The 26,001-nt window shown below is 40.7% G+C and overlaps 2 protein-coding genes and 1 long non-coding RNA gene across 8 annotated transcripts in view; 1 reads left to right on the top strand and 2 right to left on the bottom strand.

Moving 5' to 3' along the window:
- Positions 1-9,647, bottom strand: part of ZSCAN16 (zinc finger and SCAN domain containing 16) — a 19,494-nt gene extending 9,847 nt beyond the window's left edge. For 3 of the 6 annotated variants that reach the window (XR_012334372.1, XM_019944895.3, XM_073810498.1), the window contains exons 1-4: positions 9,567-9,646; positions 8,521-8,987; positions 7,373-7,511; positions 2,944-3,363 (exon numbers count right to left, since the gene is read on the bottom strand). Coding sequence is in view for 5 of the 6 variants with exons in the window: in XM_019944895.3 (XP_019800454.1) it covers positions 2,944-3,363; positions 7,373-7,511; positions 8,521-8,904 (943 nt within the window). In the remaining variant the exon portion in view is untranslated. Of the gene's footprint in view, positions 1-2,674; positions 3,422-7,372; positions 7,512-8,520; positions 8,988-9,566 lie in introns of those variants that run through there. The other 3 variants (XM_019944894.3, XM_033863610.2, XM_019944896.3) reach the window with 3 other exon arrangements.
- Positions 1-16,694, top strand: part of LOC141279710 (uncharacterized) — a 20,992-nt gene extending 4,298 nt beyond the window's left edge. Inside the window, exons 2-4 of the long non-coding RNA XR_012334381.1 lie at positions 13,175-13,396; positions 13,633-13,702; positions 16,574-16,694. This is a non-coding gene — a long non-coding RNA (uncharacterized lncRNA). The remainder of the gene's footprint in view (positions 1-13,174; positions 13,397-13,632; positions 13,703-16,573) is intronic.
- Positions 14,023-26,001, bottom strand: LOC101332501 (uncharacterized). The gene is given in 5 exon segments (XM_033863606.2): positions 14,023-17,102; positions 17,104-17,531; positions 22,616-22,763; positions 22,895-23,558; positions 25,882-26,001. Coding segments are annotated over 4 exon segments (1,095 nt in total). The 5' UTR covers positions 22,912-23,558; positions 25,882-26,001; the 3' UTR covers positions 14,023-16,600.

The raw sequence follows: 26,001 nt of genomic DNA, 5'->3' as shown, positions 1-26,001 counted from the left end.
CTGTTCATGAAAACTACAAACTACAAGTTCTTGCCTCCCTCCAAAAAAAAGAAAAACCCTCCAAAAAATTTGGGAGGAGTGATGCATATGTTTTTGACACAACTATTTAAGAAACTGCCTTCCATGTTTAGGGTTCTTTTCGAGCAGGTGCCATCATTCCAGGATGGCTCTCTGCTAGAACTCAGTGGTTCTCATTACGGCGTCTAACATATTACACCTTCTTTTCGAATAACTGTGGCTGTGATTGAACTCAGAGCTCCTCTTTCTAACTGCTTGCATCCTCACCAATTTTTTGTGCGTTTCTACAGACTTACTAGGACACTGCCTAATCCTTCATAATACTAACAACTACTTAGATCTCCTTCAACCTCATGCCCCCTTTGCCTTATGCCAGCAGTTATCCCAGGTCCCACTGGACTTTCTTCTCTTGCCACTATCACTCCAGGCTGTCTCTGGCCCCAAATCTTTCTGTACCTTCCTGACTCTTATCCTTGCCCCTCTGGTCAAGATCAGATGGTGGACACTGTGGTGGCAATTTGGAATCATCACCAGACTAAAAAGGGTAGCATAGTCTCAGTGCTCCAAACTACTCTTCACTCAGACTTTGAGGGTGTACAACTCTAAGACTAGAACAGTTCTTTATACACAACAGGTATTCAAAACTACTACCTGAATAGAATGTTCAATCATACAGAGTACGTTAGAGAAAAATCAGTCTGTCATCGTTTTTACCCATTTAAGTAAACTTAATGTTGTGGTAGCCAAGATCATCTTTCTTACCATTGCAGAAGTCTCTAAATTCAAGGATAAGATCAGAAACATGAGTTTCCCCTTTAAAGACTGTGAACAGCTTCTACACATGACAGTTTTTTAGCAAGACTGAAGGTAAAGGGGGAAAAGCTATCATTCATTAAGCATCTAACTTTATTTTTTAGAAAACGATGTTTCTAATACTAAAGATTTAATACTTTACTTTTCATGATCATTAAAAAATCCTTTGTTTCAAATGTTTTGAAATAGTGCTCAGATAAATGAAAAAACAAGTATGAGTGTGAAACTTGATGCCTTAAAATATTTGTATCAGTTGATGTATACATTCAAAGTAAACTTACTTTTATTTTTTTATAAGGAGCATTATGTTCAAAAGATATAAAAACTCAGTTTATCTTTATGGTGTTATGAAGAATGATTTAAGAGTCACCTTCCAATAGTAGTAGACACAAAATGATTCTGATGCTTTTCCTACTCTCAAAGCAAGTATGTGTAATTAATGTCTTCAGTAAGAGATTAGATCACTTCCTGATCATTTTGGTGATGGCTATTCCTAGAATTAGTGGTTCGTGGCAGTTTGATGGTGTTGTAAATTTGAACGTGTTGGCCTTTGGTCACAATTCCTGTCATGCTATAAAATTCTCAAACTAGTGATGTAAAACTGTCGCAAATACGTTCATGAAATGCTAATACATTCCGAAGCCAAAAAGAAAAAGAAAAACTAAATTGTTCACTGTGTCTTAAAGTATTAGTGTCCTGAGAGTCCCAGTTTCTCATTAGTATAGGGTAACTGACAGGGGATGTTACCTTGTAAAGGTAATTACACTCTTTTTATAGAGATGAGGTAGTAAGTTAAGCTTTCAATTTTGATTATTAGGTTATTGTATTTACTTAATAGTCATCTTTCTCCAATTACAATACACTCTAAGGCTGAAAAAGTACCACAGAGTTATTTTTACTAAATTACTTTGTTTTAAGGTGTTTGTATTTTATCTCCTATTGCTATTACAGCCTCTTCAGCTATCTCTTTTGCTACCTTCCTGAACTCAGAATCACATACCAAAGCTGGAAGTTACCTTACCAATGATTGAACAGCAATGTCCTTGAGAAGTTTCTGCAGTGATAAAAAATGGTCTGGATCTGTGCTGTCCATTATTGTAGCTACCAGCCACACGTGGCTATTGAGCAGAAATGTGGCTAATGTCACCAAGGAACTGAATTTTCCACTTTATTTCAGTTAAGTTTAAATGTATATAGCCATATGTGGGTACTGGCTGCCATATTTGACAGTGCAGTTCTAGACCAACCTCTCCCGATCTCCCTCAGTTTAAATGACCTGAGATTCAGAAGAGAAGTGACTTATCCAAAGTTACAGATCCCTAACACACTCCATCATCCCCCTTCCCAGCAGCTCCCACTGATGACTTATAGCTTTCCTCTCCATTTTAATGTTTTTCTTAGCCTGCTATCTTTCTGGTGGTTTCCTCATTTTTTTATCACTGGCAAAGCAAAATATTCCACAAAATTATTATATTCCCCACTTTAAGATAAGGGATATTTAGGCCATTATATCACTAATGATGGGGAAAAACAGTATGGTTTTAGTTCTTAATTTCAAAAGCAGTTTTCATCTATTTTAACTTAATACAGCATACCCGGTGGGCTTCTGTTATATCATCTGCACTTTGCAGAATGGGAAAATGAAGGCAGAGAAAATATGAATGTCTTGCCTAAAGTCATACACTGAGTGGCCAAGGAAAAAGGAGCCAGAGTTGAGAGGTAGAATTCACATCTTTCAACCAGGACCAGGAAACATGGTTATTTGGGGCTGCAAGTGAGCAATGCTGGCAGTGGACAAGGCTTTCTGAAATAACTCTTAGTTCCTTCCAAGAAACTGAACTACTTCAGAAATAAAAGGAAATTTTACTCAGGTAAATTCTCTGGTGCCAGAGAAATTTTTAATGATGATTGAAGCTTTGCCTACATCAGGATACTCAAGGTCTCCAAGGCAGATTTCTCTGATAACTAATTAGGCCTGAGTGTCTAAAGAACTTTTGTTACTTCCACCATATTAGTAGAGCTTATTTGCTGTATGAATTCTTTGATGTCTAATAAGGGCTGAACTTACACGGAAAGGCCTCCCACACTCATCACATTCATAGGGTTTTTCACCTGTGTGGATTCTCTGATGCTGAATGAGACCTGTGCGCCCGCTGAAATCTTTCCCACATTCTTTACATTTATAGGGTTTCACTCCAGTGTGTACTCTATGATGTCCAATGAGATGTGAGTGTTGAATGAAGGCTTTTCCACATTCGTCACATTTATAGGGCTTCTCTCCAGTGTGAGTTCTCCTGTGTTTACTAAGGTCTGAGCTATGACTGAAACTTTTTCCACAGTCATCACATTTATAGCGTCTTCTTTCCCTCTGTTGCCACTCGAATCTGCCTTCACTTTCAATAGCATCTTTGGACTCAGGATACTGAGGAATAGCTTTGGTAAGTCTGTTGTTTATTTTCCCAAGGAATTCCATGTCTTTGGGTATATCTTCCTTCTGGGACAACTCTTCATTCTTAGTCTTGGTTTTATCACCTGTAACAAATGAACAGTATACAAACAGGTCCTATTCTAGGTTTAAGAAGCAAAAAGCCTATGGAATAAAGAACATGTAAATGTTAAAAATGTATTATAAAAATGAAAAGTCACATGCAATGCAAAAATTAGATATTTGGCACCATCAAAACATATATTGACAATATAGGGAAGAAATTAAAGAAGAGGCCAGTAAGGAAGATAGCAGGATACATTATTTGTGAATAGATTATGAAGAGAGGAAAAGGCAAAAATGTGGATGAGGGGTTACCTGGCAATCCTGTGCAAATGCAGAGTGGCAAATAGGAACTACACACATGCCAAGGATAACTAAGAGGGATAAACAGGGAGATTAGAAAACAGATGGGGAGGGAGGTAAAATTTTGGGAGAAACATGAGGGGTCTGAAACCTAGGTAGTAAGTGGGAGCAAAACCAAGTAAAAGTGACTGGAGAAGGTAATGGGATCAGGGGTCTGAGAGGAATATAGTGAGTTGGAACCATTAAAGGAGAGAAGTATGTATAAATAATAGTTAGCTAAAAGCAGAGAGAGCATGCAGGTCAGGATAAATGGAGGAAGCTAAGCAGGAAGTAACAGTGAATGGTCTGGTGTATGTGCTGGGTGGAATCCTTTTTCTGAAACTGACGTCCTCACTATCATCTCCTCCTGTCTAAACCCTAGCTTGGTGGTTCTCAAACTTTACTGTGCATCAGAATCATCTGGATGGCTTATCAAAACATTGCTGTGCTACCTACCCCCAGAGCTTCTGATTTGATAAGGCTGGAGTAGAACCCTGAAATTTGTTCTTCTTGGTATGACAGACACTGCTGGTCCAGGGACTGCACTTTGAGAGCCACTGGCCTAGCTATTATTCAAGGTCCATCTCAAATGCTGTCTCCTCCAGGAAGTCTTCCCTAACCTCCTAAATCGGATGTGCTCTCTCCCTCTTTCTGATCGCCATATCCTCAACCCCAAGCTAAGCATAGAACTTGGCACATAGCAAGTACTCAATAAATATTTGCTGAGTTGAATTCTATAAGAAAATAGGTGTTTTGATGATTTGGAGGGAATAAACCTATTTGGTCTTAATGCTGGGTGTCACCTATTTGGTTATGATGAAACCTCCATCTCAACAGGCCTAGGAATCCCAACTGTAGAACAATCATTTAATCACATATAGTTATATGTGATTAAATGATTGTTTTCAGTGGTTCACTCGGTATGATGGAAGAAGCAGCAAGAGCTACTAGAACATTTCAGTTCCTGGGCTGGGTATGGAAAACACTGGCTCTGGACTGAGCGCCATGAACCCCATTCTTCATTGTCATCACAGTGTCCCCATCCTACCAAATCTTCCTCAAATCTTACCATCCTCCTTACAATATATTTTTTTTAATCAGGCAATAAATTTCTTGAAGTTTGGTTATTTGCTCTAAAGTGATATTGTTTTGGAATCTAAATACCATATTATCTCAGGCTAGAAATTACAAGGACTGGATTAGAGCCAGAAAGTCCAGATATCAGTCCTGGCTTTGCTTTTAAAATTATTTAAATGTTGGCAGATTATAACCATTTTGGTTTCCTTATCACCTCTGTGCCCTCCTCCTTTCCTATAGTTTGATCAGATGACGAAATGTATGATAAAGCATGTGTAAAAGTATAGCGTGTGGCAGAAGTACTGCTAAGTTAGTAGGTTAATGATCATTAAGCAAATCATAGAAATCAGAGACACCCCCATACCATTCAGAAAAGTGTTTTCAAACATCAACATATTGGCTCAACAGCTTCTTTTACATACTGGAGTCACTGATGGTTGGTTTTCGGTGGCTTACTGATGAAGATGAATATCTTTTAAAAAAGGATACAAAGAGTTGGCACTTATGGTCAGTTTACCACCTTCAGGGGAATCTACCAGTCCTTAGGATGAGTCTCTCTCCTACAACTTCAGGAGAAGTCTGGAGAAAAATCCCTCACCAGGACTTGAAAAGATTTTTTTTTTTTTAAATACAGGGTCAGTTTTCCTTGTTCAGCAATTCAAATTACAACCCTCTCCCTTACATCTGCAATTGAACAACATAAAGAAAATTGTATGGAAACTGTCAAATGGGAACTTTTCTCATCTCAGGGACCTGCAGTCTACTTGGCCAACTGGAGTTTCAGGGCTTTATGTATCTCTTCCAAGTGCCAGCTATTCCCAGGCTAATAGGATTCTAGGAGATCTTGTTTCAGAACTGACAATATTAGGAGTATTTCATTTTAGCATCTTCTGCCAAGGCCATTCTTCCAATTTTATTTTGGCATATCCAAGAGTCCCTATCAGTTACATTCCAGGTAAGCCCAGTCCTGCTCGTCACTGAGATGAGGCTATGTCCATAAAGACCATTTGATTACCATATGTACAACTTGCTTGACAGTCTAGAGGGAAAGAACAAGGTTAAATGCTGACTGAAGTGAAACTGGAACAGAGTTAAGTAGACAATCACTTACTGCTACCACAGAGTCAGAGTTGTGGGTTAACAGAACATCCAAAAATTCCCTTTGAAATACCTGACAATGTGCTACAAAGAACTGCAAAACACTCGGTTCTCCAAGTTCTCTCATATGTGAAGATAATTCTGTATTAAGTGACCACTATTATAATTTCCAGGTATGTTTACAGAGACGAGTCCCATTACCCTAGCCAACGGCTAATACTAATAATCTTGCTGAAAGATACAATGAAAATTTTAAAATGAGATATTGCATAAAAAAGTCTCTCTATTTAACAATAAATTTATTTTAAAAGACACTGGCTTTTTGGTATATTATCATGATGGTTTTAAAAAATTGTTCTACTAGTAGACAGGAGCCCCAGCTTTCCCTCTAACTCCTTATGGAAACTTGGAAAAGTCACAATCACTGTGGGTATATCTGTTTAACTGTAAAATGAGGATTTGGACCAGATGTTACATTCTTTTAATAAAGTTGAGAGGCATTTCTTCAAATGTATTTGTTGTGATTTCTGCAGGGTTTTTTTCTTTTTTTCCTTTGGTTTTGCTTTGATGGTTTTGTTTTTTGTTTGTCTGTTTTTTGGCGGGGAGTATAGTGGTAGTGGGAACACAGATAAAAACTGTGTAAGATTGCCAGGGCTGTACCTAAGAAAAAAGTCATATTAATACTGTTCAATGCAGACAAAGTAGACTTCCCTAAGAAGTCATAGGCCTCAAGGATAGCTAGATTTCATGAGGTATCTTTTGGTAGATTAGCTTAAGAAAATACAATTCACATTTTAACTGTATAGTATTCCCTTGAAAGGTTATTTTGGTAGCAGCACATGTGTAAACCTCTATAATTTCAGGTATAGGAAGTGTGTAATTTTCTGGACTTACATTAACGGGAAGCAGAGTGAAACTGGTCCAGAAGTATTAAAAAAAAACAAAAGGAAAGATATCTAGAATTTAAAGTTTTGCATAGATAAGCCATTAGTCATAATAATAATAATTCTCCGTGTTCTCTGCAATACAATTTAGCACAATAGACACGTTAAATTATTATTGCGACCTATTTTATAAGTGCGTGTCCTATCTTCTCTGAAAGGTGAGGAGAGAAACTTATACGGCTTCTCACAGAAAAGAGGTGAGGATTCCAAAGTTAAGCTTACTAAAGCTTATTAAAATAGTCTGACTCTTTCAGCTTCTGCCTCCTGATACTCTTGGTAAGACTCATTAACTTCTAAATACCAAACTCAAAGGACTCTTATCAGTCCTCATCTTGTGTTCTATTAGTAGCATTGGTTACATCTGGTGAACTCCTCCCCCACCCCTTGGGCCAAATAGCAGCTTTTAAGTGTAATGAAAAACTGAAATACAGTTCTTTCCATGATAGGGCAAGGGTAGGAAGGGAGATAAGATCTTCCACAGTGAGGTGAAGGACAAGCAGGAAAACTTAAAAGGGAGAAGATGAAAGAGAAAGCTCCTCTGTAACCTAAGGAGCAAGCTCTTCCCTCATAAACACAGACTACTGCTCCTTACCAGTCCTTTGGGGCTCCCCAGATTCCTGCTCCTGCTGGGTCTTCTTGGGATGGAGCTGGATAGTCAGTGACTCATGTGGCCTTCTCAAGGGGGCCAACGTGTCCAAAAGTGTGTCCTGTCTTTCTGAATTGGCTGGGACCTGGGAACAATGAAGTATGATTGGGCTTGCAAGGTAGATTTTGTGAAAGAACCAAAAGAACTTCAGAGAAAGATCAAAAGAAGCATGTGCCAGGGACCAAGGCCATGGAAAAGAGGACAAATTCTGATGCAACTGCAAATGGCAATAATGACTAAAAATGAAGAGACACAGTCTAATTTGTACAGTTCAGGACACTGGAGAATAAAATTCGGTGCCTCTAACAGTGATCTGCAGAGGTCCAGAATCAGAGTCTGGGGACTTGAAAGGTAACTTAAAGATCATCGAACCCAACTTCCACCAAATGGGGGCATTTCTTCTATAACCATGTGGTCCAATATGATAGCCACTAGCCAGATGTGGTTACTGAGCACTTGAAATGTGGCTAATACAAATTGAGATATGTGAAGTGTAAAATACATTCAAATATTAAAAAAAAAAAAATACATTCAAATATTGAAAACTGAAATTAAAAAATGTAAAATACCTCATGTTTAATATTGATTACATATTTTTGGTTAAATGAAATGTATTTAATTTCACAAATGTGGCTACTAAAAATTTAAATCACATATAGGGCTCACATTATATTTAATTACCGTATATTTAATTACATGTATTAAATGTGAATGGGTCACAATTAGACCATGCTGTTCTGTATTATCCTTATTATCTACTTGAACCAAACCTTGAAGGGGAGTTTTTTATTACAAGGTAGCCTATGTTACGTATAGGTAACCATGAATGTTAGAAAATTGTTTGTTTTCCTGATACCTTTATGCCTTCCTACAGCTTCTCACTGATCCTAGCCTTCCAAACTGACATAGAATCAGTCTAGTGTCTCTTTTTAATCAGTCACACTTCAGTTATTTGACACTGGCAGTCAGTCCCTAAGCCTTGTTCTTCTCTAGGGTAACATATTAAATACCTTCAGGTGTTCTTTCATATGCTTTTTGCTTTGGCTTGGTCTAAACCCTGCTCTCTCACAGCCAAATGACCGCCCCCTTCCCACCTGCTTTCGAGGTTCATCAAGCTCTCTCTCCAGATCCTCCAGCACAGTCACCGCCTCCTCTCCAGTCTCTGGATGGTGTGCCTGCACCCATGCTTGCAGGTCCCTAGGGAGAATGCTCAGGAACTGTTCAAGCACCAGCAGGTCTAAAATCTGCTCCTTTGTGTGGCATTCTGGCCTCAGCCACTGGTGGCAAAGCTCCCAGAGCTGGGTAAGAGCTTCACGGGGTCCAGGTGCATCCTGATAGCAGAGCTTCCTGAAGTGCTGCCTGAAGAGTTCCCTTCTGTGAGGACTGTACTTTTGTGAGATGGAGTCCTGTCCCCCATAATGGTCTGCCTTAACTATTAAAAGTCCTTTTTGTTCCTCAGGTTCCAGGGATGTGGCCATTCTGAGCTGTTTTTCGGGAGATTAATCCTCTATCTGGAACTGATTCAAGGAGAATCTCTTAGAATCTTGTCTCAGAGAAAAATCTGTTACCATAGAGAAATGACAAAAGCTGCTGTGAACATAAACACTGATAAAGGGAAGCAACCAGAACTGAGTAGAGAAAACAGTCTGACAGGAGGCTGTAAATAAGAACACTGAAGCAGGAGCATGCATTTGAATCTGGGCTGTTGTGTAATTTAGAGCAAGTTACTAGCTCCTCATCTGTAAAAATTCTCGTGTTTCTCATAGGGTCGACGTGTAGATTAAATAAGTATGCGAAGTCCTTGGCCTGAGAGCAAGCACTAAATAAACGCTAAGTGTTAATAGCGTTGTTAAAAGCCTCTTTCATTCCACAACCTGAGATGTACGGGTCCCTAGGATGCAGTGGTTGTGGGGTACATGCGCCAACTCAGAAAGGGGGTTAGGATGAATGCCCTCGCAGAGCAACTCGTAACCAGTGTTCCCTTTCGCTCCGTTCTCCCGGGATGTCGGCCCAAGTCCTCTCTCGTAGCTATGTCTGGAGGGAGGGGACAGCCTGTGAGGGGGAGGTGTGGGGAGACAGTTGCTGCAGACCACGATTATGCCCTGCCCCCTCCTCCACCCAGGAGCCGGGAGAGACTCACCTCGCGCCGAGAGGTACAGGTGCGACAGCTAGCGTCTTTTGGGCGGCCCGAACAAAGGTCAGACTCAAACCGACCAATCGGCGCTGGGTCGCTGTCAGCAGGGCACTTCCGGGCCGCTCTAGGAAGCCTCGCCTCGGTGGCGTCCGCCGGGCTGCCCACCCTCAGCTCTAACCCGCGGGTGGCCCGGTTCCTGTACATTGAACTGATGGGACTTAGGCGCCCGCAAGCTGTTTTTTTTTTGCTCTTAAAAAAAAAACTTTTTCCCTCTCAAGATTTTCTTCCCCCACTTAATTATTAAATAAGTAATATGGGTATGTAATGCATTCACATGGCTCAGTGTTTAAAAAGAATTATAAACTATAGTGGAAAAGAATCTAAGAAGAATATAGGTATAACTGAATCACTCTGCTGTACACTCGAAACTAACACAACACTGTAAATTAAGTAAACTTCAATAAAAAAGATTAGAAAAGAAAAGGATAACTGGCCCCCGCATCTAGATTTGACAACCATTTTTCGTGACATATGCTATATCATTCCATAGGTATATTACGCAGGTTTAGATTCCCTCACCCTCACCCCCAAATACACCCATACACAAATGGTAACAGTTCTGCAACTTGATTTTTTTTTCCCTCCTACTAATTGATTTTGGAGATTGTACATAAAGGGCTTCTTCCATCTTGCTCTTTTTTAAAAAGAATAATCACATAGTATTCAGTTATGCCATAATTTATTAATAATTACACTATTGATGGTCAAGTAGGTTGTTTCCATTCTTTTATTTTTCAAACAATGCTGCAATAAATTACTCTGAACATCATAATTTCTTGTGTGTAAGGATATACCCATAGTATATATTCCTAGAAAAAGATTTACTAGAGCACAGAGTAGGGGCATTTGTACTTTTCTTAGTGCCAAATTACTAATCATAGAACGCATCTGCGACGTTTACCTATACTTGCCAACGCAATGTTATGAAATATTTTGATCTTTGCCAAGCTGATGGGTAAGAAAAGCTTAGTTTTTTTTTCTCCTTTCTCTTTCTTTCACAAATATTGATTATTCACCTACTGTGCCAGGCACTGTTCTAGAAGCTGGAAGTAGTTTAAAGTAGAACAATGCCCGTGCCTTCATAAAACTTCTAAGTGTGTGTGTGTGTGGAGGGTGGGGGTAGGGAGGCAGGCAATAAACAAACAAGAAAAATATATAGTGTATCAGATGGTGGTTGTTAGTGCTCAGGAGAAAATAAAGAAAATATGGAGTTTGGGATGACAATGAAGGAGTAATGCAATTTTTTTTTGCGGTACGCGGGCTTCTCACTGCTGTGGCCTCTCCCATTGCGGGCCACAGGCTCCAGACGCAGAGGCTCAGCGGCCATGGCTCACGGGCCCAGCCACTCCGCGGCATGTGGGATCTTCCCGGACCGGGGCACAGAATCCGTGTCTCCTGCATCGGCAGGCGGACTCTCAACCACCGCGCCACCAGGGAAGCCCAGGAGTAATGCACTTTTAATAGGGTGGTCATTGAGGACCTCACTAGTACATTGACTTGAGCAAAGATTGAGGGAGATGAGTGAGTGGGCCCTTAGGGGTAAAGGGGTTTCTGGGAGAGGGATAGAAAATGCAGAGGCTTGGAATGGAGAGTATTTTAAATGATCAAAGAACAGGAAGAAGACTTATGTGTCTGGAGCTGAAGGAGCAAAGGGTGTTGGGAGTAGAGAGAGAGAGAGATGAGGGTCTTGCGTGAGTGCGAGGATATTGTTTTGTACTCCAAGATGAAAAGCCGTTCAGAATTTCTGAGCAGAGGAGTAGCTTAATCAGACTTAGGCATTGAAAAGATTTTTCTGGCTGCTGTGTTAACATAGACTTGTAAATGTGAAGCTATTGCTACCTTGGAGTGGGGAGGGACTTTCTAAGTGTGACATAAAAAACCCTAAAGACATAACTGAAAAGCCATGAAGAGAAAGATAAACGGAACTGGTGATGGAAAAGTTTAGGATTTTTGAATGAAAAAAAAAACCACCTAAAATATAAGCTCAGAGTAAAATATACCACACATCTCAAAGACACAGGGCTGATTTTCCTAATAAGCAAAGATCTCTTGAAAAAAAAAAAAGAAAAGAAAAACGTGAACAGGCCAGTAGAAAAATTGGCAAAGGACCTAAGTTGGCATTTATAGAACACAAATATTGATAGACAAAAATGACTGTTAAAAAGTATTCAAATTTACTACTTAAAGAATTTACATTAAAACAATAATGAGATTTTAAAAATCTTTTCCATTACTAAAGACAAAAAATCGATAATATTCAATATTAGAAAGTGTGTGGAAATAGAGGCACTGTTAGTTGTATATTTTTGGAAGGCATCTTAAAATTAATATGTCTGTACTCCTTGATCCAGCAACTTAGCTTCTTTGAATTATCCATATAAAATACTTATACAAATGTTTGAAAATGTGTACAAAGAGACATTTTTTATTTAAATGGGGAAACTTGAATATCCAGCATTTGGGAATTTAAATTTCTATATACCCAATCACTTTTTAAAAAATTTTCTTTTATTTATTTGGCTGCGTTGGGTTTTCATTGCTGCACGTGGGCTTTTCTCTGCTTGTGGTGAGCCGGGGCTACTCTTCGTTTTGGTGTGCAGGCTTCTCACTGTGGTGGATTCTCTTGTTGGGAGCACAGGCTCTAGGCATGTGGACTTCAGTAGTTGTGGCTCATGGGCTCTAGAGCGCAGGCTCAGTAGTTGTGGCACACGGGCTTAGTTGTCTCGCAGCCTGTGGGATTTTCCTGGACCAGGGCTCGAACCCACATCTTCTGCATTGGCAGGCAGATTCTTAACCACTGTGCCAGCAGGGAAGCCCTTATACCCTGATCATTTTTAAAACTAAAAACTATAAGATGCCAAAGACATACTGAGTAAAAAAAGTAAGTTACAAAACAGTATGATATGATCATTTTTGTAAAATAATCATCTTAAATGTGTTCTCAGTGATTATCACTTGGGGTAAACTTACAGAGAACTTGCATTTTATACATTATATATTTCTGTTAAGGTTTAATTTTTACAAAAACTTAATACTGGTATAAATAGAAAAAGATAATTGCTTTTAAACCCTATTTATTCTTCACAACTTACAAACAATTTTCCTGTTTGGAGAATGCCATCAATATCTCTTTTCTCTCTCTGAAATTCTTTGCCTGACAAGTCATCCTGTAAAAGAGTATAACTCCTTTAAGATGAAAATCAGATCTAACTTCCCTGTGCTTCAGGCAAATATAAGTGATCAAGTAAACATGGGTGGAACATTTAGAAAGCGTAGAAATGAGTGACTTTCATGTAAGCTTTAGAAAACTCTCCTCTCTGGGGAGAAACATTTAGACAAAGGATACCCCCTGTTCTTCTTTCACTAGAATTACATGATGGAAAGCCAAAGCCCTTTCCCTTGACTGGCATAATATGTCCCTCATAGCCAACTGAGCAAGTAAAACATCTAGAAAATGCTTAACTATTTCCTGTTCCCCCTTTAGTGCACGGTGTACTATTAGCATGTTTCTCCCTCCTTATTTAGTGCCTTGTTGTATCAAATTCTCTTATCAGGTTTTCAAACACAAACCTTGCTAGAGGCCGTGAACATACTGTGTAGCCCAGAGTATTCTTCAGGTACCCCTGGCTTCAGTCACTCGTCAACTTCAGAGAATCAACACACCAGCGCCTTGGAGCACCAGCTGTGGTAACTTGAGTGGTTGAACACCAGACAAAATGAGGCTTCCAACCACTGTCACAGATCCTGTTAAAATCCTGGCTCTGCCCTTGGCTTAGGTATGTCCTTCCTCTACTTGGATAAAGCCTCTCTGACCTCTTTACTAAGGCATAAGCAGACAGTCTATGTATGACAAGGAGAGTCCTCCCTTCTCCCCCTCTGGTTATATCTTCCAAAACTACCAAGAAACAAAGCAAAGCAAAACAAAAACCCAGAAAAAACACTAGTGGACAATTTAAAAAAATATCAGCACTTGGTAGATGTATATACTCACTTGCTTTCATTATTTCAACAGAGAGAAAATAAATGAACTAAGAATTCAACTGAAGAAATCAGAAAAAGAATGAGAAATTCCCAAGGAAAAGGTTAGAAAAGAAAAATAAAAGTAAATGAATTAAAAATAGAAAAAGTCATGTTAATAACTAAATCCAAGAATGAAATCTTTGTAAATGAGCCCATAAAAACAACAAACCTATGGTAAATCCAAGTGAGAGAAGAAAATTAAGTTATCAATGACAAATAATAGCAGATGAGGTAAGTATGCTACCAAAATTTTTAAAAATCTTAATGAAATTGATCGTTTTCTGGGAAAAAACCATTAGTTCCGAAATTCATTCAAGAAGTAGAAAAATCTAAAAAAATCAATCCTAAAGGAAATAATTGAAAAAACTATCAAAGAATCATCTCCAGAAAGGCTCAGAAAATTCTGTAGCATTTTAATTTTTTAAAAGTATTTATTACATGTGTAGGATAAATTCTAAATTTTCCATTTGGAATATAAGACAAGTAGAAAGAAAAGAAGAGAATAGTTCCATTTTCATCACCTAAATACAGTCACTATTGATATTTTGTTGTCATTCCCTTCCAATTTTTGATATTTTTAATCTGTTTTACATAGTTGTGTGATTTTATTCTAAAAGCACTTTAACAGGCTATTTAACATTTTAATATAATAAAAACTTTTCATTTTATTACAAGCTTTTCATAAGAATAAATTATATATAGACATTGAGATATAATAAATAGTGCTTATAGAAGAGGTGGAAAGTTTACATGAGATATATATTGATAATAAGGTGCTTGGTATAGTGTGTGGGACACGGGTTCAACAGACGGTAGCTATTACTGTTATACTTTGCAAAGGGCTTTTCCTTTTGCATATATCATTATTTAATTTATAATGGATATTACTATCTCACAACATCATGCTTTTTCCTCTTTAGTGGAACAGGCAAGCCACATGCCTCGCAGAGAGAGGCCAAGAATATATTATTGCTCCTCAGGAGAATCCTTCTGCTTGTTTGGTTTTGCTAAGAAGGTAGAGTTCAGGCTGAGCAGAGTTCAACAATTTGGGGCTTAGAGTGGTAAAGAGGGGCGTCCTGTGTCTCAACACTCAGAGACCCGTGCAGGACCAGGATCCTGAGTGGTAAATAGAGTAGTGAACTCAGGTTTGGGTTAGGATCTTTCATATGAGGGATTTGGCCTACATGGCATAGAAATAAAGGGTTGATTATTACTCTGAAGTCACTGGGAGGTTAACGATCAAAACATGGGCTCTAGCCTCTACAAACCCTCAACCTCCCCTTCATGTTTCTTTAAAGGTTGCTTTTTCATTTATTATGTTTTCACTAATTTTGCTTCCATTTCCTCTTTGAAGTTTGTTTTTCTGGCATCTCTGGTCTTTCCCTTTTCTCCCTAACTTCTCTTCGCTTTCTTCCTCTCGTAGAGTTTATCCCCATCTTTCCATTTCTTAGCTGCTTTTTCTTTTCACTTCTGCCTACTCTCCCATTAAGGCCTCATCCCACTGTTTTCCCACAACTGCTCCTATTACTGAATGTTTCACATTTCAACGGTTCTCTTTCCCAAATGGTCTCTGCTTTTGGCCTTGCATTTTTTCAATTTTTCACTTAATGTTGACTTAATGTCAACATTAATGTTCACTTAATGTCAACATTAATGTTCATTATTGTCACAACATTAATGTCAACATTCACTTAATGTCAACATTAATGTTCACTTAATGTCTTCATGTGTTTTTATGTTTTTCATCTCACCTGATTAACTGGTCTCTAAGAATTTGGTTAGAAGCTATTATAATTGACTTTCAATAGATTACCTATACATTCTATCTAAAGAAAATTTTAAAGTGGCTTTCCTCTACCTTCAGGTGCTCAAAAGTTACATTTTAGAATTTATTATTTAATCTAAATCTTCAAACTGTTGCTAGCAGAAAACCCTTTCTTCAGAGAAATCTTATTTAGACGCCAATATTTAAAACAAATTAAAATGAAGCTGTTTCAGTGGTGAGAGACCTAGAGCCCTGAAGCCTCTCTGAGAAACCCTTAGGGCAGGGGCAGGGTTCACACAGACAAAATGAATTAAGGGGGGGATATAAGACAGTAGGAATCTGTGTGGCAGTGGGGACCATGTCCAACTAGACAACAGTGATAATCAGCTCCAGTCAGTTGTTCCCACATGGGAATGTGGTGCTCAGGGTTGCCACATCATGCATTTTTGTAAGAGAATCTGGAAAGTCAGACTTTATGTGAACTTAAGTAGTTGCAATAATTTTATATCACCAAAAAAACAAAAACACTTTGTGAGAAAAATGCATGTGCAGGCCAACTACAGCCCATTGGCCTGTTTGCCCTCTCTGGTTTAAGATGTGAAAGGTCACTGGGAAATTGCATGGTAAATCTTCTTGCTCTACTGCCACTAACACATCCTACCCGTGCAAATCATAGTTCATTCCAATATTACAAAATGGCTTTTGTATTGCACAATGTTTTAGTGTAGGTAATTGATTGGTTAATGTATTTTATCAAGCTAAGCAAAAATTCATGGTTTTTAGAAAAAATGCAGATCAGATGTTAATTCTAAATTCACACTTTAGACAAGATTATTATTCCAACTCCAAAGAAAACGGGAGAATAAAAAGGGAAAGGGAAAAGAAACAGTAGTAATCTCTAAAATCTTGTTTATTGTCTAACAGACCATTTAGATAGCCTGAGCCACTTGCTTCAGAGAAGAAAAGTTTGAGAATATGGAATGAGCCCTTCCAAAGTCCCAGTACATCACATGATGTGCTTAGTGGCAGAACATCACAATGTCTTGCTTGGTAAGCTGTCAGGTGTCTGCCTATTTCAGCCTCTATAAGTATTTTCAAATGACAGCTGAAATTGCAATAGGATCACAGAGTTCCCTACATCTAGCTGTGCTTTTCTGATGTCCCACAGGAATGAGCATAGACGGAAAATTCTACATCACTCTTGACATCGCCAGGGCTTCTCTCCAGTGTGGATTCGCTGATGTACAATGAAGTGTGAGCTCTGCCGGAAAGCTTTTCCACACACATCGCATTCATAGGCCTTCTCTCCAGTGTGGATTCTTCGGTGTCCCAGAAGATGTGAGCTATAGCTGAAAGCTTTCCCACACACATAACACTCATAGGGCCTCTCTTCACTGTGTATTCGCTCGTGCCCAACAAGAGCTGAACTATGACTGAAAGTCTTTCCACACTCATCACATTCATCTGGTTTCTCCCCACTGTGGATTCTCTGGTGACGGAAGAGGCCTGAACTCTGACTGAAGCTTTTCCCACACTCACTACACTGGTATGGCTTCTCTCCAGTATGGACTCTCTGATGTTGTATCAGATGTGAGCTCAGAGAGAAAGCTTTCCCGCAGTCATTACACTGGAATGGTTTCTCTCCTGTGTGGGTCCTTTGGAGTTGAATAAGGCCTGAGCTGTAATGAAAAGCTTTCACACTCATCACATTGGAAAGGTTTTTCTCCAGTGTGGGTCCTTTGATGCTGAACAAGGTGTAAACTGTAATAAAAGGCTTTTCCACACTCATCACACTGATACGATTTTAATTGGCTATGTATTCTCTGATGGTCAGTAAGTTGTGAGCTCTGAATGAAAGTTTTGCCACATACATTACATGAACAGGGTCTCTCTCCAGTGTGGATTCTTTTATGTCTAATGAGGCTTGAGTTTTGAGAGAATCTTTTTCCACATTCATCACATTTATATCTTCTGTCATTTGAAGTGTTTCTCTGATACCTTTCTGTCCATCCTTCATGTTCTTGGGTTTCTCCACATTCAAGAGCCTCTCCATTGATTTGGTCTGATAACTTTTCTTGGGATTCCATATCTACAGTAAGCTCCTGCTTTTGAACCAATTCTTCTTTCTCAATTCGTATCACATCATCCGAAATAAAAAATACAGTATTCAAATATCACTGAAATATACAGGAAATAAAATGAAACACTTATACTAGAAGTACACAGCTTCAATATACCAACAAAATGGTTTTACAACGTTTGAGGAGGAAATTGGGAGATGACAAAAGAAGAGAGGACTAGCAGTGGCTGGACTGGGAGGGGGTGATTCAAGAAAACAGTGGAGAAAAATCAGGGAGGATTAAGAATGGTCCAATGAACAAGCATCATAAACAACAGAAGAAGACCTAAGATAAGAATGGGTTCAACAGGAAGGCCAAAAGTTGAGTAGAGAGGGATGAAAGAACAGAAACTGTGGGAGGAACAAAATGAAACAGGAAGCTGACAGTGGCAGGTACCAAGTTGGGAGTCATGAAACAGTTCTGTGCAGGTTGCTCTGAAGGCCTCTAGGATCAGCCACAGAGAAGTATCACATTTGTAAACAGGCAGGACAAAGAGATTAGAGTCTAGACACAGGGGGTAAAAGAGGATGTTCTCATGTGGGGACAGACAGAAATTGCTTTAGCTCCCAGAGACATTACTACTCTTCTTGCAAAGAACACTGGAAATCTGTCAAACCTGAAGCTACATTCTGTGGGTCATTCGAGATTTCCCAGGAAACCAGTACTAGCACAGAGAAGGTTCTTTAGCAGACCCTAGACTCCCATCTGACCTCATCCAAGGAAAGCATGATTCCATAATTCCTCTGCCTTTCTTTCCTACAGAGGTTCCTTTGAGCAGAGTCCCGACACCCCCCACTCTTCCAGGGTGGGAGATGTGGCCACTTCCTCAATGATCAACAGTTTCTGAGAAAAAGTGAGATTGTCCCATTCAAGCCATGTTCTCCCTGAAGTAATCACATTTTTAGGACCCAGAGTAAAGGGCAGAATTTATAACCATGTAGAAATAGTGCAGGGAAAAGTGGTTTGCTTTGTGTTGTAAAAGATATTAAATGGGAGAAAAAAGGGAAAGACTACTATGGAGCCAGTTGAAGATCTACGATGTAGTACAAGTCAGACCTAACTCTAAGCAGAAGCACTGGGCTGACTGTGCCAAAATGCGTTGCCTAAAGAGACTCTGGGATGAGGGGTGAGAAGGAGCCATGGTCAAACAGCACATTCCAGACTTCTGAGAGTGTGGATGAGGGAAGAAGCTCACTGGCAGTCTGCCTGAGAAAAGTGACAGCCACTTCTGGGTCCTGGAGCTCCCATTCTGTGAAGGGCAGAAACCCAGAGATAAGGCAGAGCTGAGAAAGAATGTTGCCAAGAGTGAGAGAAGCCTTTCCTCGGGGTTTCCTTTTAGGACAGGAACCTGCAATAATTTCCTCACCAAACCAGCTTGCCACTATGGTAAAAAACCCTCATTGTTAGTGGTTTATATAAGGTTATCTTAAAGTATTTAGGTGCTTTAAAACTTTAATTTATGTTACAGTTACATTAGATATATCTGTGTAGAAGTTAAAGGCAAATTACACAAAGAGATGCATTTATGCAAGAACATAGTCTTTTAGAGCCATTAGCAAATAAAAAATGGCTACTGCAGATGGGTTACAAAGCAGCATTGCACATATAATAGAACTAAAATCCGTATCAGCATGAGAAAAAAATTTATGGATTAATATAATAAAGTACAGCACAGAAACTCAATTTCTAACTGTCTAAAAAAGGTTGGGGGCTTCCCTGGTGGCGCAGTGGTTGAGAATCTGCCTGCTAATGCAGGGGACACGGGTTCGAGCCCTGGTCTGGGAAGATCCCACATGCCGCGGAGCAACTAGGCCCGTGAGCCACAACTACTAAGCCTGCGCGTCTGGAGCCTGCGCTCCTCAACAAGAGAGGCCGCGACAGTGAGAGGCCCGCGTACCGCGATGAAGAGTGGCCCCCGCTCGCCGCAACTGGAGAAAGCCCTCGCACAGAAACGAAGACCCAAGACAGCCTAAAATAAATAAATAAATAAATTTAAAAAAGGTTGGGGAAAATGGTATACTTCTAGGCAGGATGGCGCCATGAGTTCACACTTCAGCTCTAAATACACTGAGTAAAAAATAAAAATAAATCTAAAAACCCATCTGTGCTAAAAAGTAAGATAAACATCTCTGCAGACCAGAATGGAAACAAAAATACACACGGTGGCTACAGTTGAAGCTGTGGGTCTGCTGGGCCCCAGAGAGTGACTGAAATCTTAGTCCCAGAGGAAAATGGGGACCTAAAATTACTTCCTGAAAGGAGTAGCACCAGCTCACTGCTTGATGCCAGAGGCTGGGTGGGACACGCAGGTACACACATACACAAGCACACAGACACATACAGAGAAAGATACAACTCTGACCAAGAACCATGTCAAGCCACCTGGAAGCCTGTGACTACACTGGTGATATTTGTGTATGACATGAAACAGGAGCCCTAAAACCTGCTTCCAGGGGGCCAGGTAACAGTAACAACAGAATAGCTAAACATGGAAGCAGACGATGTTAAACAGATCAGAAAGAACTCAAAGTGAGCCTAGATAAGAAAATTTCAGAATGAATGGAACACTAAGAAAGATGGTTCACAAAGTCAATTGGAACATGAATTCAATCCAGATGAAGTTATTTTCATCAAAAATCCTGAAAAATTAGTAGAATAAAGATACCTAAAAGAGCTAAATGATGACATACCATCCATGGCAAATAAGCATGGAATTATGAAATAAAATAAGCAAAAATGAAACAAAGATATGTGGTATAAAAACTAAATAGAAATTTTAGAAGTGGATAAACTAGAGACAGAATAAACTCAAAGATAACAGAAGAGGAATCCACTAGGATGTACCACAGAGAGACAAAGACATAAAATATGTGAAAAAGTGGCTAAATGAATAGATTGATAAGTAGGTTCTAATCAGTGTATTCTGGGAGTTCCAGAAGAAAATAATATAAGGAATTTTAAAAGCAGCACAATTTAAAGAATTAGTAGCTGAGAATTTTCCGAGAATTGAAGAAAAACATGAGATCTTAGAGCAAAAGAGCATTTTCAGATGAAGCAAGACAAACAAAAATAAAACCCTATCAGGACACACTTTTTAATGAAAATTCAGATCATAAAGGTTAAGAGTAAATCTAAAAGCCACTAATGGATAAAGATGGAATCCCTAAAAAAATTTAAAAGGCAGTAAGACTGATAGTAACCTTTTAATAGCAAATAGAAGCTAGAAGACAGTGAAGTAGTATCTTCAAAATGCTGAGGAAAAAAAATTGTCAATTAGAATTTTACACTAGCTAAACCATGATTAAAAAGGAAGGAGGGCAAAATAAGGGTATTTTCCGACATGCAAAGGCTAAGTCTACTACCCAAAGAATCTTGCTAAAATTATTATTATTTTAATTTTTGAATTTTATTTTATTTTATTTTTTATACAGCAGGTTCTTATTAGTCATCCATTTTATACACATCAGTGTATACATGTCAATCCCAATCTCCCAATTCATCACACACACACACCCCCACCACGGCTTTCCCCCTTTGGTATCCATACATTTGTTCTCTACATCTGCGTCTCTATTTTTGCCCTGCAAACCGGTTCATCTGTACCATTTTTCTAAGTTCCACATACATGCGTTAATATACAATATTTGTTTTTCTCTTTCTGACTTACTTCACTCTGTATGACAGTCTCTAGATCCATCCACGTCTCAACAAATGACTCAATAAAATGATTATTAAAGGATGAACTTCAACAAGAGTGAATCCAGAGGAAAGGTGCTGACATGTAAGAATCGTGCCTCAGAAATTGATAAAACATGTCAGAAAACTTAACTAACATCTTAGTATTAAAGAAAATGTCCATTTCACATTTAAAAAAGAAACTGGTTCCTAAGAATGACCAACTGTAATCAATGGAAGGAGCTTCAGACAAGTGAAGTGGAAATACAATATGCTAACTGCTGTGACAGGTATGCACAAGAGGTATCACATAACTCAAACATGTAGGAAAGTATCAAGAAAGGCTTCCTGAAGGAGGCGACAGCTGAGGTGAGTCTCGAAGAATAGCTCTGAGTCGGTTTGGCAGGCAAGTGGAGAAGGTATGGTCACAGGTGGTGTTTTATGAATCCAACAGGGTGGTGATGTGTGTGGCAGTGCAGTGAGGGTGGCTGGGAGAATGTTGAGCATATTAGCAAAACCCAAATATGTCATGGGCCTGATAGGACAGGGAAGGAAAGAAGCACTGGGAGGAAAAAAATGGGCTAAATAACTAGAAATCTCCACTGAAGAACTGAAGAACAGGGTAGCAGGACAGAGAGAGCTAGAAGAGGAGGAAGTATGAGCAACAGCCTTCCTGATGTTCTCTGCCCAATGAAATGCTACCCGTTTTTTTTATGACCCAGTTCAAATCCCAGCCATTCTGCTACCACCAGGGCCTGAAGAAGTAGATTTCTTCTCCTAAGAACCTGATCTCCAATTTGGCACATAATCATTCACTGTCTCAAATCAACAGCTATCGTTTTATGGATACTCAACCCCTTTAGGGCAGGGATCCTCAGAGAACCCAGAGCTAGGCTTACACACAGTGAAAGGTAAAGATTTACTGACTTCTTAACAGGACCCACAAAGCCCCCATTTTCTGGTTCCTGACCATCTTCTCTCTGCTACTCTGCCTGTCTCTCCACGTTCCAGTCACACTGGCCATCTTTCAAACCCACCAATTTCTTTCACACTTGTTTTTGCACATGCTCTTTTGGCATGGAATGCTTTCCCCTCTATTATTCACTTGGTTAATTCCTACTCTACTTTTAGGATTCAGTTACCATGTTATTTCCTCAAAGACACCTTCTCTGTCATCCCTCTCCCCCCATGTACAATCTATCATGGCACATTTATTTGTTTAGTTGTTTGTTTAATGCCTCTGTCATCAGATTATTATAAGCTCCATGAAAACAAAGATCATGTCCACTTTGCTTACTACACCTAGTGCCTTTCACAGTGCCTGGCATACAATAAGTACTCAATATACATCTGCTGAATGATGAATGATTCTAAGGTCTCCAGGCGAGCCATATGACCTAAGTGTCAATACTAACCACAATCCTGTTGCTGTAGAGCGTCCTGAGATTCACCCTTAAGCTGGATCTCCATGGGTTGAGGCTGGAGATATGTTGCTTTCTTAGCTGGGTCCAGAGGTACTGATGTCTCAGAAAGAACTTCCTGTGCACAGGCCTGGGTTGAAACCTGAGGACAAGCAAGCTCATTTAGGCATCTGAAGGGCCAACAGAGTAAATGATACCCAGAGACCCCACAAAGGACCAGCCTGGAAGCTCACTCCCAACTATCTCTCTGCTGAGCATAGGGCCCTTTCCTACCTGTTGGCCTGATTCATCCAGCTCCCTCTCCAGATCTTCCAGCATAGCTACTGCCTCCTCCCCACTCTCTGGTTGAGGCTCCTGTACCCAGTCCTGGAGCTCCTCAGGCAGGATGGTCAGGAACTGCTCCAGCACCAGCAAGTCCAACATCTGCTCCTTGGTGTGCATCTCAGGCCTTAACCACTCACAGCAGAACACCCAGAGCTGGCTCAAGGCCTCATGGGACCCAGGAGTCTCCTTGTAGCAGAAATGTTGGAAGAGCTGGCAGAATAACTCCTGGTTGTTTTGGCTGCTCCCTTTTGTGCCAGATCTCTGACTCACAGCAAGCCTTTTCTTTTTTTTTTCTTGCGGTACACGGGCCTCTCACTGTTGTGGCCTCTCCCGTTGCGGAGCACAGGCTCCGGACGCGCAGGCTCAGCGGCCATGGCCCACGGGCCCAGCTGCTCCGCGGCATGTGGGATCCTCCCGGACGGGGGCACAAACCCGTGTCTCCCGCATCGGCAGGCGGATCCTCAACCACTGCGCCACCAGGGAAGCCGAGCAGGCCCTTTTTTATTAGTTACTTCGAAGAGCCCTTTTGGGCTGGAAGGAAAACAGCAGCTATTGCCACTCCAATGGGCCAAGAGGAGGATTGCTGATACGTGTTATCCTTTAGGGCACACTCCTAAGGTTACAGAAACCATAGTTAAAAAGATATGTATATGCAGGCTGCTTCAATATTTGAGCTCACACACTAAGTCTAATCTTTCTGTTTTAGAAGAAAAAGGAGGCTCAATCCCAAATTAAAGAGAATTCAATAAAGAAAATTTAAAAAAATAAGTTTAAGGCAATTCAAACCTTTTTCCAAGTAGGAGAAGGGAAGTTTGTCAGGAGACTGCATTTTTGACAATACTGGGAATATTGTTGGATGCTTGCTTCCTCCAAATAACACCAAAACAATCAGTTGATAAGGCCAGCCCAAGTTTATTCTTAGAGAGTACTACTTGACAGAGTCTTAGTAGTGTCTCCCAGGGAAGAAGGCAAAGTCAGGATATTTATGAGGTTTTGGGGGCTTAAGGCAGATCTTTCAAAGCAGGATAAGGATTGGGCAAGGATCATGATACAATAGTTTAGGATTGATGGGCACAGCAAGGTGCAGAATTTGAGTTGACGGTTACAAAATGTCTAGATCCTATCCATTGAAAGTTGAACAGTTTGATGTTCACATAAATGGATTGAGGGGCAAGTTCTTGAAACAAATATAATTATCGGCAACTTTTACTTTCTAGGGCAAGAATTTCCTGGAATGGTAAAGGTATGTTGCTAAAGAAGTGGAATAGTGGAGTTACATTTAGGGAAGACAGTTGAACAGTCAAATTATGTTAGTGTAGGTAGTAGGCTGTGTGGGGGTAGGTGGTTTCAGTTTTCCATGTAGCAACAGACTTAAGCAGGGCCTATGGGTTTGCAGAAATGTGGATTACCAACTAATTAGCATGGCAGGCAGTGGTTAAGGGCACGGGCTGTGAATTCCAAAAGACCTGGGCTTGAATCCTCTTTTCTTATGTGTGGTGGCTTAACATCTCTAAACTTCTGTTTTCCCCTCTCTAAAAATATCGTAGAGGTTTTTAAACGTCTTATTTTGAAATAATTTTAAACTTATAGAAAATTGCCTGAAAAAAGGTACAGAACAATCCCTATAACCTTCACCCAGCTTCCCCTAGTTAACATCTTATATAACCACAGCACAATTACAAAACCAGGAAAATAATGTTACAGTGCGATTAACTAAACGGCAGACCTTATTACATAGTGTTATTTTGAGACTCAATTAAATTCAGTGCCTGGCACTTAGTAAGACCTCAGTTAGAGGGATGCAGTTACCACTGTGAATTGGTCATCCAGGTGCTGGCTCCAGGGATCACGCCTCGAGCTCAGGTACACTTCTAGGTTTCCGGGGACAGAATATAGGACGATGCAAGGAGGCCCTCTAGTGCCTTCTCTGTGCCTGGCATCTGTTACTCAATGGGCAACTTTCCAAAACACCTTCACCTTCCCGGCCCTAAAGGTTAATTTAGGGGATTCTAGACTGGGCTTGGAGAAAGATTGTTTTAGGAATCATTCAAGATAAAGGACATGGAGCCGCTTATACATGTCTTCCACTGGTTTGGATCTTCGAAAGAGTAAGACAATATAGTGAGTTAACCGTCTAGACTACAAACCCCGTTCTCATTTACCGCACTGGCACATCATTGTGACCAACCACTAGCCCAAGGCTCAGGAGGTGTCGGCTGTCTGTGTCCTTCAAGCCACAAGGACCTGGCAGACCACAAAAGGCTTCCGGGAGTAGGCGGCCACGTTGGACAAACGGGTGGTCAGAATAGAACTACTCGTGTTAGCGCCAGTAACCCAGGAGTGCGAGTCTTAGAAACGCCGGCGGCTGCGGGGTCTCCGAGGGCACTTCCAGCGCCGACTAACCAAGGAGGTGGCTCCTCCCACCCGCGCCCAGCCGACCTCGGGGTCCCGGGCCCCGACGGGGGGCCGTCTTCCCGCCAGTCTTACCAGCGCCCGGGGAAGGCGGCCACCCAGACCTACCCAGCCTCTCGGAGCCCCAGACCTACAGGCGACGGAAGTGCGTCCGCGAACCCGGCCCAGCCCTGCGCCTGCGCTTCCGCCGGCTTCGGGAAGGTCCGAGCCGTTTGGCTTGGCCGAGCGCCCCGTGCCTGCAGCGAGGTCTGCACATCAGGACGCCTAGGCCTGTGGGGTTTTGATTTGTAACTCGCCTCATCTTGAAAAGAGGGTCCGAGCGCCAGCTCCGCGTCGTTGAGTCCCTCCGCCCTACCCCGCGCGGGGCAGCGGGCGGGGACTTTCCTAGGCGCGCTTCCCCTCCGAGCATCACTTCTCTAATTCCAGTTCACCGACCCCGAGTCCTCTTCCCCTCCCTGCCAACCTGCCTCCCTGGACAGCATCCCCCACTCCATCCCGACCCCCGTCAACCTGAATGTATTTACCAGGCAGGCACATCGCGCAACCAGAATGTGTCCGCAGTGTTCCCATCAGTACAGTCACTCCGTCTGGATCATAAATGCGCCGCAAAGAGAGGAAAGGAAAGGAGGAGGCTTAAGGCACGC

Source organism: Tursiops truncatus, chromosome 10 (genome assembly GCF_011762595.2).
Source record: "Tursiops truncatus isolate mTurTru1 chromosome 10, mTurTru1.mat.Y, whole genome shotgun sequence".
In the NCBI taxonomy this organism is placed as follows: domain Eukaryota; kingdom Metazoa; phylum Chordata; class Mammalia; order Artiodactyla; family Delphinidae; genus Tursiops; species Tursiops truncatus.
This window is presented reverse-complemented; position numbering and strand designations above follow the sequence as displayed.